Source organism: Alexandromys fortis, unplaced genomic scaffold (genome assembly GCF_014885135.2).
Source record: "Alexandromys fortis isolate MF-2015 unplaced genomic scaffold, M_Fortis_MF-2015_v1.1 scaffold_139, whole genome shotgun sequence".
Classification (NCBI taxonomy): Eukaryota; Metazoa; Chordata; class Mammalia; order Rodentia; family Cricetidae; genus Alexandromys; species Alexandromys fortis.
In genome coordinates this window covers 3,087,663-3,101,571 of record NW_026068020.1, presented here as the reverse complement: position 1 = coordinate 3,101,571, position 13,909 = coordinate 3,087,663, and the positions used below count along the sequence as shown (strand labels likewise).

Sequence of the window (13,909 nt, the reverse complement as noted above, 5' to 3'; positions counted from 1 at the left end):
CTCCCAGATCTCTCCTGTTTATTCTCTCTGCGTGCCAGCCCCACTTACCCTTTCTCCTGCCTCGCTATTCACTGTCAGTTCCCCATTAGACCGTCAGGTGTTTAGGCAGGCAAAGAACTAGAGCTTCACAGATGTCAAGAAGTGCAGCATAAACGATCCAGCGCATCTCTGCATCATTAAACAAATGCTCCACAGCATGAACAAATGGAGCACATCTTAAAATAATGTTCTACCACACTTCTCTCCACATCCACATACTTCCACTTTCTTTCTTGTATCCTCCACAGCCTCGGTTCACATCACATCTCCGTCTCCTGGAGAGCAGGATGTGGCTCCTCTCCCATCTTCCCACCCTTTAGAATTCTGGGTTACTGTCTCAGCACCAGCACCATATTGTTTTTCATCCTGCCTGCCCCGCCCCCTGTGCCTTCCTTTTCCACCTTAGCCCCAGCATCCAGCCCTCTCCTTCTTAGCATCTAAATGTCAGCTCTTCAGAGGCCACCCCTGATCAGCACACCCCACAGCTAGCCTCCTTCTCGTCTGCACACTGTGTGGCAGGTCACGTCTTAGACCCATGCTTCTCAAGGTGGTAACAGTCCTGGCGTTGGTTGTGGGTATCACTAATACAGTGTGTGGTGCTTGGTTCTAGAAACACTTAGTGAATGGCTTCCACTGCTGTGGACTAAGGTGCCAGTGGAGTTTTTCAGGTGCCGTAAGAGAGAGAAGCCTTCCTGATATTTATGTGCCTAGAATGTCCGTGAGTGTCATGCCCAAATGTTCATAGCCTCTTGGGGGGAATAAGGCGCTTTCTGTCTGGTAGAGATTCTGTAAATTCCCTGTAGCAATTACCACAGAAGAGGCCAGTTCTTTAGGAGGCCCTCTTTCATCCTCTTTGTCTGAGGGTTAAAGACCTTGAAAGAAGGCTGCTCTAGAAGGGTTCTGGAGCCAGTGGATATCGGCTGAGGAGCTGAGATGGTTGAGCTTCAGTTGAGGTTAGGTACCAGACCTTTATACTCATTACTAACCTTTGGTTGTACCCTCCCAGGGTCATGCCTTGAGCTCCTCCCACTCTAACTGAAGACAGCCTAGGAAGGAGGGCTCAGCCTCAGTCAGCCAACACCTCTGCAGCCAGGCATGTAGAATGACTTGGGCCACCAAAGGGCATCACAGGGACCAGTGCCTGTCATCTGACTATGTTGTCTAAACTGAATTTGAAGAGCCTGGCAGAGCGGTACTCATGAGTCCTTTGGGTACTGAATACATTCTGGGGGATAGTTAATTGCAGATGGATTTCAATTGCTCTTATCCATGCGCGCGTGTTTTCTCTCTCACACACACACACACAACCACATCATGCCCCAAATGGACTTGATTGTTCTGGCAAAAATGCAGATCTTATGACTTGGTTTCTTTGTAGTTTGTGGCATTTCTAATGGAAATATTCAATGTCTTTTAGTTTTAAAAGCATATTGTGGGCTTTTTATAAAAGCACTAGAAATCGCCACCTGAGTTGGGAGGCTGGACTATATGTGTGTGCTTATCTGTCCTTCAAGTTCAGTCTGAGGGAAGGATGCGGTCCAGATTGGGGCCGTCCTTTTGGGTAACTTGTGCCTCTCAGGGTCCTTTGCCTCATTTTGCTCAGGCATCTTCTTTAGATCTTTTGGGGTGTGTCCTGCTGACACTGGGAACATCATCTTGTTTGTGTTTAGATGGGGTATGGTCATCTCCTTTCCTGATGAGTGACAGATGAGTAAAAGGCAAGTGTGTCCCAGGCCGTGAGCATCTGCAATTAGAGTCAGGTAAGCACCAGAGCACTGAGTAGGCACTGAGTTTCCCTTCCTGGCTCATCATGAGGAACAATGACAGGAATCTCTAGCTGTGGCTTCTGTTTGGGACATTGTGTAGCATTGGGTGGGTACAGGCTCTCAATGATGGGCAGGAGATGCTGAACCCCTCCCCATAGCTGGTTTGTGTATATTAAGTAGCCTTTTGTTTATTTTTCTTTTCAAAAGACCTTAAAATCAGGGAAGAATCTTTGACCCTTGTGTAAGGAATGAGAATTAGAGAAACAATGAGACCTTTCCCATGCATTTTCTTTACAATTATGCTCTTCGGCATTTTCAGTGCAACACTGACCTTTATAGGCTTATGGGTTTGCAGTCTTGGCTGCCCAGTGGAGCCTTTGGCATAAGAGGACTGTCCCCATCTGCAAAAGTACCTTTATTGCCCTTTCTTATAAAAGTAGTGGATGCTCCTGAATTCAGACAAGACTGAAGTCGGTAAAGACCAGTAATTGGGCAAAGTCCTGCAAGCCCTGCCTCTCAGGCAACCACCGTGGTTCGTTGGCTGTTCCTCCACCTTCCTCCATGCTGTCCACACTCTGCCTATTAATGGCTTGGTAGACGACTGAGCAGCCGTCGCACATGTCTGTGGCCTAGTTTTTGTACTCCATATGTTGCACCAAATTTATTTTAAAGCCTTATCTGGGAGAAGCCTGATTTGCTCAGGGTTACAGTGTTTGCCAGGGTCAGGCCTGTGCCCAAGCATATGACCACTGGTTCTGTGTCACTTAGGTATAGTCCCGGGGCATGGGACTGGGGCAGCTGGGGCAGCTTGCTGGGGAAAGTAACAAGAGGCGACAGTCGGGGGAGAGGTACTGCAGAGAGACCCCGTGAGTGTGTCTGGTCACAGTTGCTCAGGTGAGCGGAGCGTGACTACCTGTGCTGCTTTTCTGTCACCGTGATGGAGCCACAGCCAGAGTCAGTCTATGGAAGACAGGGTTTAGTTTTGTCTTACGGCTTTTGAGGGATCAGAGTCTGTAGGCGGGGACACGGCACGGCAGTAGGCTGCAGGTGTGGTGCAGAACCAGAGATCACACCCTTAACTGTAAATGTGGACCAGAAAGCAAACTGGGAGTGGGACGGTATTTCCCTGTAAACGGTGACAAAGAGCACCATCAGCTAGGACCAGGTGTTCAAATGCCTTGCACCTGTGTATGCTGTTCAGGCTCGGAACACAGGCTTGGAAGTGAGACCCCCATGTACAGTTGGGCAATGGGAAAGTGTCCCCCCCCCAAACCAGAGGTGCTAGGGCAGCAACAGGTCTTTAGGGAGGCCTGGGAGTGGTCAGTTGTAGACACCCCAGCTCTCAGGTGGCCTTGAAGGGACATGGAGATGTATTGCCCTTTGTTATTTCTGGCCTCAGAAAGAGCTGGGGCTGCAGTCTTTCTCCCTGGGAATCTAGGCTGCCCGGGGAAGATGCTCACAGCAAATGCTGTCATCACCTGGGTGACAGCAGTGAATACAAATGGGATAGAATGGGGGCATAGGCTTCAGAGCTGCCAATATTTTAGTCATAATATTGCAGCCTCTGCTCACCCAGCACACACCTTTCCCAAGGTATGTGGACTACGGACGTATCAAGCACACACAGGAGGCCGCGGTTGCTGTCCCTGGCTCCACTCTGGCCTCGGTTTTCACATTTTCTACTTTCCTCGTCAGACTTGTGTTCTCAAACCATTACTGATCTGATGCAGCGTTAGGCAGTGCTCCTAGAACGCCGTTCTTCCTGAGCAAGGGTGCTGTGAGGGAAAATCACTAAAGGGAATCCTATGGCTTTCGAGCCAACTCATCGAGTCCTCCAGATGCCACCTCAGCTGGTGTCTTTTGACTTGGAGACTGTGTAGGGGAGAAGAGAAAGGGTCTCTTAATGTGTGTCTCTACTGAGAAGGATCTTGTGCCACATCAGTGCTTAGGGGAAAGATGCCTGGGATTGAGGCTGTGGTGTAGTCATATTTTAGGGGTGGATAGGCATGGTGGTATCTTGGTGGCATGACATTTGTCACTCTTCAAAGGAAAGGTCTTATGAATGGGGAAGGTGAATGACAGGGATGTGAGGGAGGGAGACATCTTGGTTGTGACTCTTTGGGGCCACTGGGGAGCAACTGGAGCTAACGGGAACCTGGCAATCGTCTAGTACCCCAGAGCACTGGGTTTATTCATGGATTGCTCAACTCGCAATAGATGGCTTTTGATAAGAAATTGTCACAGTATTGCACCCAGGTGTGGAAGTCATTGCTCCTTGGGTATTAAGCTCTGTGCCACAGAGCTCTTATTCCTCTGTAGAGTATGTTGTCTTCTTCCTAAGCACGCTATGATAGGACCAGGAGCCTGGCTTTCCCTCCCTCCTGTTCCTTGGGTAGACTTGCTCTCTTTTCTGTTGTTCTGTTTCCTATTTCAAGACTTTGCAAATGTTCTCAGGTTAAAAAAAAAATCATATCTGTTGCTAAACAGAGTACATTTCCAAAAGGCTTTGTGGAATTTAAGGTTCCAAGAGCATCCCCGTCTCTGAGACAGTGTTTTTTCTTCTCGCCTACAATTATAGTTTCCTTTTTTACCCTGGTGGCAGTTTCGTGAGTTGTGGCTGGAGCTCGTATCTGTGGTCCCTGAAGGCAAACAAGGTGGGAGTGGGGAGCATGACGTCACTGTGGTCCTGGAGACTGGGCTTGCAGTTCCCTATCTTAGGCCTTGGCTGTGCTGAGGCTTGCGTCCACTAGCCAAATGATGCAGTTTGGACTCTGGGGATGATAAAGAACATTAATAAGCCATTAGCTCAAGGTTCTGGGACCCCAGGAAGGTACCCAGTGGAACTGTGAAGTGGAAGGCTTCCCTAGAAATACGGCATTTGTAGCCAGGCTCCTCCAGGTTATAGATGAGGACCCTGTGGGTCCTGGCGGCCTGGTTCAGGTTCATCCGTCTTATCAGTCACCTTGCTTGTTCTCTGGTCCCTGCTGGGCTTTGCCTGGGCATGGTGTTGGGGTCAGCTCACCAGAGAGCTTCGTTGTAAGATGCTAATGATCACATCACATGGGTTCTTTTTTCGGCTGTGTGTACATGCTTACATGGTCTGGGTGGAACCAAGTGAAATTCTCATTGCTGTAGAAGGAGCAGCAGGCTGCGTTCCTGCCACCCGGCTCCCGCACAGCTTGCTTTATACCTGAAATAACAACACACAAATTGTATTCTTTTAAACACTGTTTGGCCTATTAGTTCTATCCTCTTATTGGAGGCAGCCCTGGCCCCTCAAGCCCAGCCTATGGCCTCCTGCTTCTCATCTGCTGCAGTGCTATAGTTGAAGTGTGTCCTCATGAATCTTGAAGCCCGTTGTGGGTAGTGCACTCCCTGTACCTTTCTTCTTATATCCACTTGGGTATTACTTACAATCCACTGGTCAAGATTACCAGAGACCAGTGAAGGCACCTGATGTCACATTTTACATGCCTAACTTGGAGCCCCAGTATTCTGTCACTATAGGGGGAGGCCTGGACACAGCACCCACTTTCTTTAACTGAATAAAGACTGTTAACTTATGGGACTATAGCTAGGTGTTAGAGCACTTGCCTCACATGCAGGGGGCCCTGGATTGGATGCACTGCACTGCAGAAAGCGGAAAAAATAGTAGAAGGCTAGTGCTGGGTTGATGAGGAAAGATGAATTAGGTTCTTGTCCTGAGCTGCAGTGGAGAACACCTGTGGTATTAAGCAGGAGCCAGGCAGCCTGGCCCACACCCTTCAGAGGCTCAGAGGAACCCACAGCCTGTCAGTGGTAATCTCAGCCCTACCGTTAAATTCCAGCCCAGTAGCACTTCATCTACACCGATGTCTGAATGTTTTTTCTTCGCGTTACTGTATTCCAGGGAGTGGGATGCTAAGTGGGTGAGACACAGCCATTTCTTCTGTTTTGGTGAATGTCCAGACAGGATAGTCCCAGCTCACTTTGAACTCACTGTGTAACCTAGAATGACCCTGAACTTCTGATATTTATGATTCTACGAGTGTGAAGATTGCAGGCATGTATCACACCCGGTTTTATTCCTTGCAGGGGGTTGACTCTTGGACGTAGTGTATGTTAATAACCAATCCCACAGACATCTGTGACTTTTGGCTCCGCCCCACTGGGAAGATCCTGGAAAAGTGCGTGCAGACATGGCCAAAGTTGTTCCTCGAAGCAGGCCACTGCTCTGGAGACTGAGTGAGACAGAGATGTCTCCCTGCTGGGTTGAGGAATTTTCTAGGTAGCGGCTGCATAGCCTGCATTTGCTTTGCTCGCCGCCGTGGTACAAGGCTCAGCCACTGAAAAGCCACACAGAGGAAGATGGCAGAAGACTGTGGTGCAGATGTCTTTGACTAAAGCAACTGCTACTTTTCTTTTGGTCTTGTGTGTGGCAACCTGTCGTTCAGACTGGGCAGATAGTTTTAAAGAAAGGTTTCTTAATGAAAGCTGTGTAAATAGCTCTTAGCGCCCCCCCCCCCCAATTTTGAGTGTGGATATATTTGCAAATAAAAAGCTACCACACGCAGGGCAATGGTGGCGCACGCCTTTAATCCCAGCACTCGGGAGGCAGAGGCAGGCGGATCTCTGGGAGTTCAAGACCAGCCTGGTCTACAAGAGCTAGTTCCAGGACAGGCTCCAAAGCCACAGAGAAACCCTGTCTCGAAAAACCAAAAAAAAAAAAAAAGCTACCACACAATGCCACGATGCTTTTGTATTGGCGTGTCTTGCCTCCTATAGCCTCTGCAGGCCACCCAGCTCCTACCTCTGGTCCACTCATATCCGTAGACATCAGGGTTTCTCTGTCACTGCAGGGCAGTGACGTCTGGCCACTGTTGGTTGTAGCCTCTTTGGTATCAGGTGGACTGTCTTTCCCTGGTATGCTTGGTCTCATCTAAGCAACCTACATGGGAACAGCAGACCGATGCTTCTGGCCCTGACACCTGCTGGGTCTAAAGTACCATACTCCAGAGAATGCTGACCAACTTGACTTTGAATATGTTGTGAGTTATGAACAACTTAAGAAATATCAGGAGTCATCTGAGAAAGACTCTCGAGTGAATTACATTGGAAAGAGACGTGCAGCCTGTGACTGCATTGTGGTGGACACTACCACAGGCTGTCATTTATGACAGGAAGTGGCACGGGGAGTGTGGCAGTCATGTGAGCAAAGCCGTGGACTGTGGTTGTGGTGGTGTGAGGTGTGAGGCAGGCTGGGGGATAAGCACCATGACTGAGTCCTCCAGGACCGAGGGACCCTTTGTCTTTCTGAAGCACCCCTAACCACCCTGGCTGAATCACCTCTCTGTTTGTCTCTCACCCTAATATCCAGCAGAGACTTTTCTGTACCCTGCAGTCTCGCAGCTGGTTGGAGTTGTCAGCTATCTTTTTCTTTTTTGGTGAGATTTCAGAAAAGTGACTATTTTAGTAGACTACTAAAAGATGGAAAGCTGACCTGATGCAAGGTCAGGTCCAGGCAGATCAGGCTCCTGTCATAGTAACTTAGGGGTCTGTTGTGATCGTTCTTTAGTGCCCCTCCGTCCCCACCAAAAATGACATAGGGGACATTCAGATTTGCCTTGGGTTGTGGCATGTCGCCTCACACTTCCCATTCTCTCTTGCAGATGCTTTTGTGAACAGCCAGGAATGGACTCTCAGCCGATCTGTCCCGGAGCTCAAAGTGGTGAGTGGCACCTCTGGCCTGTGGGAGGGAGGAGCTAGAATAAGCCTACAGTAAGTCTGCAAGCTTGCCCATATCTACCCCTTCTCTTTCCTGGGGCCTGAAGAGCGGAGGCTTGCTCCGTCTGGGGTGTGTGCACCTGGGCAAGGCTATCACTGGCAATAGGGAGCCAGAACTTTGAATGTGCATGGAAGAGCCGTAATTGCCATCCAGCAGGTGGTGTCTGTACATTCCCCCCCACCCCGGCTCTGTGCTGCCCTTTGTCTGCGTCACACACATGTACTTGTATACACATACCACCGTGGACTTAGCCTGTCCCTTGCTGGGTGTTATGGCAACCTCTGTAACAAGTGGTCCATAGTCATAATTTTTGTCAAAAAGTAATGACTGTTTATATAATTATGAGCTCCTGGCATAAGTTAAGAGTTGTGCTGTTAATAAAAGCAACTTCCAGCAGAGTTAAAGCTTATGCTGGCATCTGTGAATGTTGTCCATTGCAGTTGCCTCTTAGGCCCAGTTCCGTGGCATGCCTCCACCCTTAGCATGGAAGGAAAGGATGCCCGTATTTTAAATAACTGTGTTGTTTGTCATGAAACGTGAGGCTCTTAGTCCGTTTTTATATACACGCACACTCTCTCTTCTGTTTTCCCTGTGCTGGACTCTGACTTACCTGCTGGATGACAGATGAGCCCCTGTCCATTAGCACATATCAGGTGGTGGAGGACCTCAGTGTGGCCCGCCCCCTCATTGTGCATCTTCCCATCCTGTTCATCCTTTCTCCTGCCAGCTCCCCAGTGACCTGCCTCAACCTCCAGGGGCAGGTTTCTTCTTTATGCTGCCCAGCCTCACTGATTTAGAGAGGATGGGATAGGGACTTTTATGTCTCACTGAGATGGAAGTGAGCCACTTCCTCCAGGACACTGGCGCGTCTCAGCAGTGCTGGCAAATGGGACTGTTCACTTACGGAAGCCAGCCGTCCTCCCAGCCTCTGGGGTTCTGCAGGCTGTCCCTGAAACAGCTGTCTCGTCTGTCTTCTGTGCTTCTTAGCTACCATAACTTGTACAGTATTAGAGTGTTCTGGAAATACCCAAAGGTGCCAGTGCCATTAACGGGACCTTTTATAAAGACTGGCCAGTTTTAGATACTTGTGGTAAGAAACCCAGGTGCTGACTATAGCCAGTGACAAACAACAAGACCAGGGTGTTTCCCACAAGGTGTTTATGAAGTACACAGTCCTGGGCATGCCCTGCCTGCACGTTTCATGTAATTATGGCCTTCAATCCTGACAATTACCCCAGGAGGGGCAGGTCCTGTTGTCACCCTGTGTCACCGATTAGGTTTGGGACATGAAGAACTTCCTCGGAAGCCATCTGGAGTAGGGTAGAGCTGGGATTTGAAACCAGCACTGCCTTGGAGAGCCTTCTTTGAATCTGTCCCCACTGTTGCCATAGCCTCTGGCCCCAGGTTTTCATTTAAGTCAGAACAGCAGCAGGGTGGGGTGGGGTGCTTCAACCTTCTGGCAGCACAAGAGATGACGGGGAACTGGTGTTACTGCAGGTTATCTTACCGAGAGCCAGCCTGCATTTAAAGATGTTGCAGGCTTCAGGGCCTGAGTGGTTTTTGTTGACTGGTTTGGGCTTTTTAAGGCAGCATCTTACTTATGTCCTTAGCTGCTGTGGAACTCACTATGTTGCCCAGGCTGGCTTTTCATTACCATCTTCCTGGCTCAGCCTCGCAAGTGCTAGAATTAAATAGGCTAGTGCCACTATGCCTGGTCTCGTCCACATATTTTTATCAGCCAATAATAATTTGAGGATGATCCAAAAATTTATTTTCTGCATGTGACTTTCTGTTATAAGCATTTGATGTGTCTAGCAAGTATTGACATTTAAAGAGACAGTGTAGGGTTCTTCTAAATGTGACTTTGTTAAAGCTGGACTGACTTGAGGTCACTGTGATTGACTTGTCCTATAGTCAAGGGCTCATCTGTGGTTTGAGGGCCTTGAGCTCTGCCGTGGTGTGTGCCCTCTCATGATGGCATCTGCAGGCACCTCGTTGTCAAGGGCACCTCAGCCTATCCTTGTGCAGTGAGAATGCTCAGGTCTGAAGAAACACCCTTTTGTTCTGTGAATCATTTCCCTTCTCATGCCCATAGGACTGTTACTGTTTCTGCTCTCACGCAGCTCCTGAGGTGGCCCTTTAGGTCATCGCCTTGGGACCCTCAGCCCTGCTTGGAAATGTAGCCATAGAATGATGTCACTGTGTCCCAATGTATCTTTTGTGGAGTATTTTTCAGTGAGTCTTTTGGAATGCATCAGGATACACAGTTCACTGTTGCTCCTTGTGAGAGCGGTGGCCTCTTTGAAGTTGTGGTGTCGTTGTCTTCAGCCCTGCAGCTTTGTGCCGGGCTGTGTAAGCTCCGTGCCTCCGCCTGGGTTGAAGCAGTAGGCACCTTGCCTGTGAGGTGCCACTGCCTGTTTTGCTTATACTCTCATCTGGGGCTTTTAACTAGAAGGCTCCATTTGACTTGCAGTAGAATCGTGTTCAGTAGTCGAGTAGAAAACACGGGGTGCTAGAGAATTGAGTTTATAAAGGTGCTGTGCTTTGCTTCTTCTGGTAGATGACATGGGGCACAGAGCCTTAACTGATGGCTTGTGCAGGTGATGCAGGTGACCTCTTCTGTCTGATGTACCCAGCTCTGTCATTATCACGGTGCCCCCTTTCTGTCCATGAAGCCCATTGGCTGAGTTATTTCCTTCTGTGCAGGTGACACTCAGGAGTGGTTGTCACAATTTCACAGGAGGGCCACATCCTAACAGATGGTAGTTTCTGCCAGTGTTTCAAGTTAAAACAATGCTGCTCACATCTGTGAGATGGGTGCACAAGCTGAGCCACCTTCATCCCCAGCCCAGGGTAGCTGGCACTGGCCTGGTCAGGGATGTGCCTTACCTTTGCCCATTGTTGCTGAAAAGAGCGGCTGGTGTCACCACATAGAGAAATCCCAGCTGCACAGTGTGGATTTCTTCCTCCAGGAAGAGAAAGTGATCTTAATTAAACATTTCATTTCTGTGCTTGGATTTTTCTCAGCTTGAAGCTGACAAACAGCAGGTACCCTTGAGCAAAAGAATAATTAATAGGCAGATATTCTCAGATTGTGGAGGCTCCAGGTAGGAAGATGCAATCCTGGAGAGGAGGCAGCTTTGTGCAGGAGCTGTCCTTATGCTCTGGCCCTCAGCCCAGCTCTCAGCGTAGAGAGAGCTCATTTATACTCACTAGTGTTAGTCACTCATCAGCCATTCACACGCCGATTCCCTGGGGGCTGTGCATCCTCCTTGGAGTGGGTGCCCTGGCAAGACACAGAACAAGATGAGTAAGGCACAGTCCCTTCCCATAAGGAGTGGCAAGTCAGGTTAAAGGTTCCGTGTTCTTGCTGGCCCCAGGTGAGGCTGTGGCATGAAAATGTCCTCACCCATCTAGACTGCTGTCACAAGATACGGTGTTGTGAACAGTAAAACCTGTGTTCATAGTTCTAGAGGTTGGAGTCAAAGGAACCTGCAGATTTGGGAGCTGGTAGGTTTTAGGGGGCGTTTTGTTCTATAGATCACAGGTGGGATGTTCTTTCCTCTCTCCTGCCTGCTGGGCCACATTCAGATATATGCTGGTTTCCGTGTGGATAGTGTCCTGTGACCCATCCCTCTCAGAGATCCCTCTCTCCGTGCGTCTCCTGGGGCCTGGGAACACAAGCATTCAGAAACCAAAAGACATGGTCTCAGGTTGTTATGGCTGAACTGGCTGCCAGTCCTGAGCTTGAATAGGATTTGGGGCTCTGATTAATCAATGTGGAAAGTTCTAGTCACCTGGAGACAGCAAACCCTGTAGAGATGAGATTGATAGTGCGTGAACATAGGCGACAAAGCCCGGAAGTAGGAAGCAGAGGCCTGCAAGCTTGGTGAGAGGGTGAGGACAGCCTGTGGGTGTGGAGATGGTCACACAGACCAATCGGCTGCGGGGCAGTTGGGACATCAGGGAAGAACGTGGGATTCATATATGGTCATGAAGCAAAAATTAGAATGGACAAGGCCTCTGAGTGGAGCAGCTTCCTAGAGGGAGGGTGGGAGAAGTGCAGGGCTCCCAGCAGAGCCAAGTGTCCTTTCACTAGAGCACAGGGGTCAGCCTCGCCACCCTGCTTGTTGGTGGACAGCGGTACCCACACCACCCTTGCCCTCTCCTGTTATTTTCTACCCAGTGTGATCACCTTGACTGTCCCTGCCACAGCTTGGCTGTTGGTTTTCTCTTAGTTGTGTACTTTTGAGAGGCAGGCTTGCTGTCTCTACTCCCTTCCCAATCCCAGTTACTCCTTCCTCCAGCTTTCCCATTTTCACTTCCTTAGGGTGGAATGTACCAGATGGCCCTATCTGCAGACAGCTCTGTGTGTGGCATTGTGTGTTCTGTGGAACCTTTCCATCTTAGTGTATAGGGAGGCTCCTACCCCATGGCAGTCGAGCCGGTACACATGTACTCTGTAAAGCCAGCAGGGGCATTTCCGGAAGGATACCAGCTATGTTGACACCCTGACAGCACCAGGACTGGTAAAGAAAGACAGGAGCAGCTAAATCAAGGTTGACTCTGTTTCCAATAGAAATAGTTGCTGAGTTCATTTTTAATCTTCCTTCAACATTTTGTCAGGGTGATTATAACCCCGTGTGAGGTTACTGAGTATTTTAACCTCTGTGTACAAAAAAAAAAAAAAAAAAAAAAAAAAAGCTAAATAAATGATTTAACCACCCCTAACCATTGTCTTTTTTTTTCTGCAGGGAATTGTGGGTAACTTGGCCAGTGGCAAGTCTGCGCTGGTGCACCGATACCTGACGGGCACATACGTGCAGGAGGAGTCTCCAGAAGGTATGTTGTTTGGCAGGTGGTTAGTTACCAGTTTAGAGTTTAGGGTTTAAATTTTTTCTTTAGCATATTCTAAAGATGACCCATGCCAAAGCCGTAAGAAAGCCAGCAAGCATCAGAGAGACTTAGGTATACTTTCCCTCTGATAGGGGCTTAGAGCACTCACTCCAGCAGTTCGAGCATTAATCATGAGATGCCCTTGATCCTTGGTCCAGTGCTACTCCTTTGAGTACTGGTCGGACATCTCTCGGATCTGGACACTGACCTTGTAATACTGTGTAGTCAGAGATACCAGCATTTCTAAATGCAGTCCAGATCCCCCACTGTGTGTATTGAGTATGTTCCCTTTATATTGTATTACAGACATGTAATAATCATTTTGCATGTGAATTAGGCATTTCTTTTGCCATTAGACATTTTGATTCTTCTGTTGACATATCCATGTCTTACTGTGGTTTTGTTTCTTTTTTTCTTTTCTTTATTTTTTTTTTTAACTTTTAAGTAAGATTATGAGAGTGGTAATAGGAAACCCCGTAGTCCCCTTAATCAAAGTGTAGCCCACAAGCCATTTTCTAAAATATATTTTCTCCCCATGTAACCTTTTGAAATCCAACTCTGAGACACTGAATTTCTGGTTCCTTCTTTTTCTTACTGGCTGTTCCATTCTTTGCAGATATGGACGCAGGTAACTATACATTTCTTCATGGCAGTGCTGTCTCGTTCTGGAGCGAGCAGAGGCACAACCTTGTCCTGTAGCGTTCCCTTCCCGCCTCGTTCTGTGTCTCATCCTATTTTGTTTCATTTCACCTTTTTCTTTTAAGTTCCGCATTCCACCCTGTTTCGTCCCTTAGCTGTCTTCTGAGCAGTAGTCCAAAGTAGCTTCACGTGTTCCCTGTAACACATGTTTTAGCCCTTTAACTCTTGTCCTAAAGACTGTGGAACCATCTAGAAAGAACAAAATTCTGAGGGCTTGCTTGGGGCTCTGCCACCATTCTGTAGTGTTTTCCAGCCATGTTTTGAAAGCCTCCCAGCTGTCACATCAGGGAAACACCCACTTCCCAAATTCTCCCCCGGGATTGATGATTTGGGAAGGGGACAGCATCCAAAGGTTTATGCATGAGACCAAATAGACAAAGGCTTGATCTTGTGGGGACTATAGACCCAGGTACTCAGAACTCACAGCTTGGAAGAGGGAGGAAGATAGGACCCACCAGCCCAGGGCCGTGCAAGGGCTTTCCTCTCTGTGCCTGAGTGTGAACGATCACCACAGCCAGCTTGAGTAGACTTGGAGTTGGTAGCGCTTCTGTTTCGGGGCTTCTGCGTTGTGGGACTCACTGTCGTGCAGTTGGTAAAAATCCGTCTACCAAAGGTCTGCGCTGACCCAGCCGCAAGGCAAACATACGCCTTTTTCAGCCAGTCCTGTTGTGAATGCCTTCCAGCATCCACATTTTGGGCTAGAATTGCTGGAAGTTCCAGGCCAGGCCCGCCCCTGGTTCTCTTG

The 13,909-nt window shown here is 48.7% G+C and overlaps 1 protein-coding gene across 5 annotated transcripts in view; it reads left to right on the top strand.

Moving 5' to 3' along the window:
* Agap1 (ArfGAP with GTPase domain, ankyrin repeat and PH domain 1) overlaps positions 1-13,909 on the top strand; it is a 446,708-nt gene that overhangs the window by 141,036 nt on the left and 291,763 nt on the right. For all 5 annotated transcript variants that reach the window (XM_050163111.1, XM_050163110.1, XM_050163109.1 and 2 more), the window contains exons 2-3: positions 7,454-7,512; positions 12,324-12,411. In XM_050163111.1, the coding sequence (XP_050019068.1) occupies positions 7,454-7,512; positions 12,324-12,411 (147 nt within the window). The remainder of the gene's footprint in view (positions 1-7,453; positions 7,513-12,323; positions 12,412-13,909) is intronic.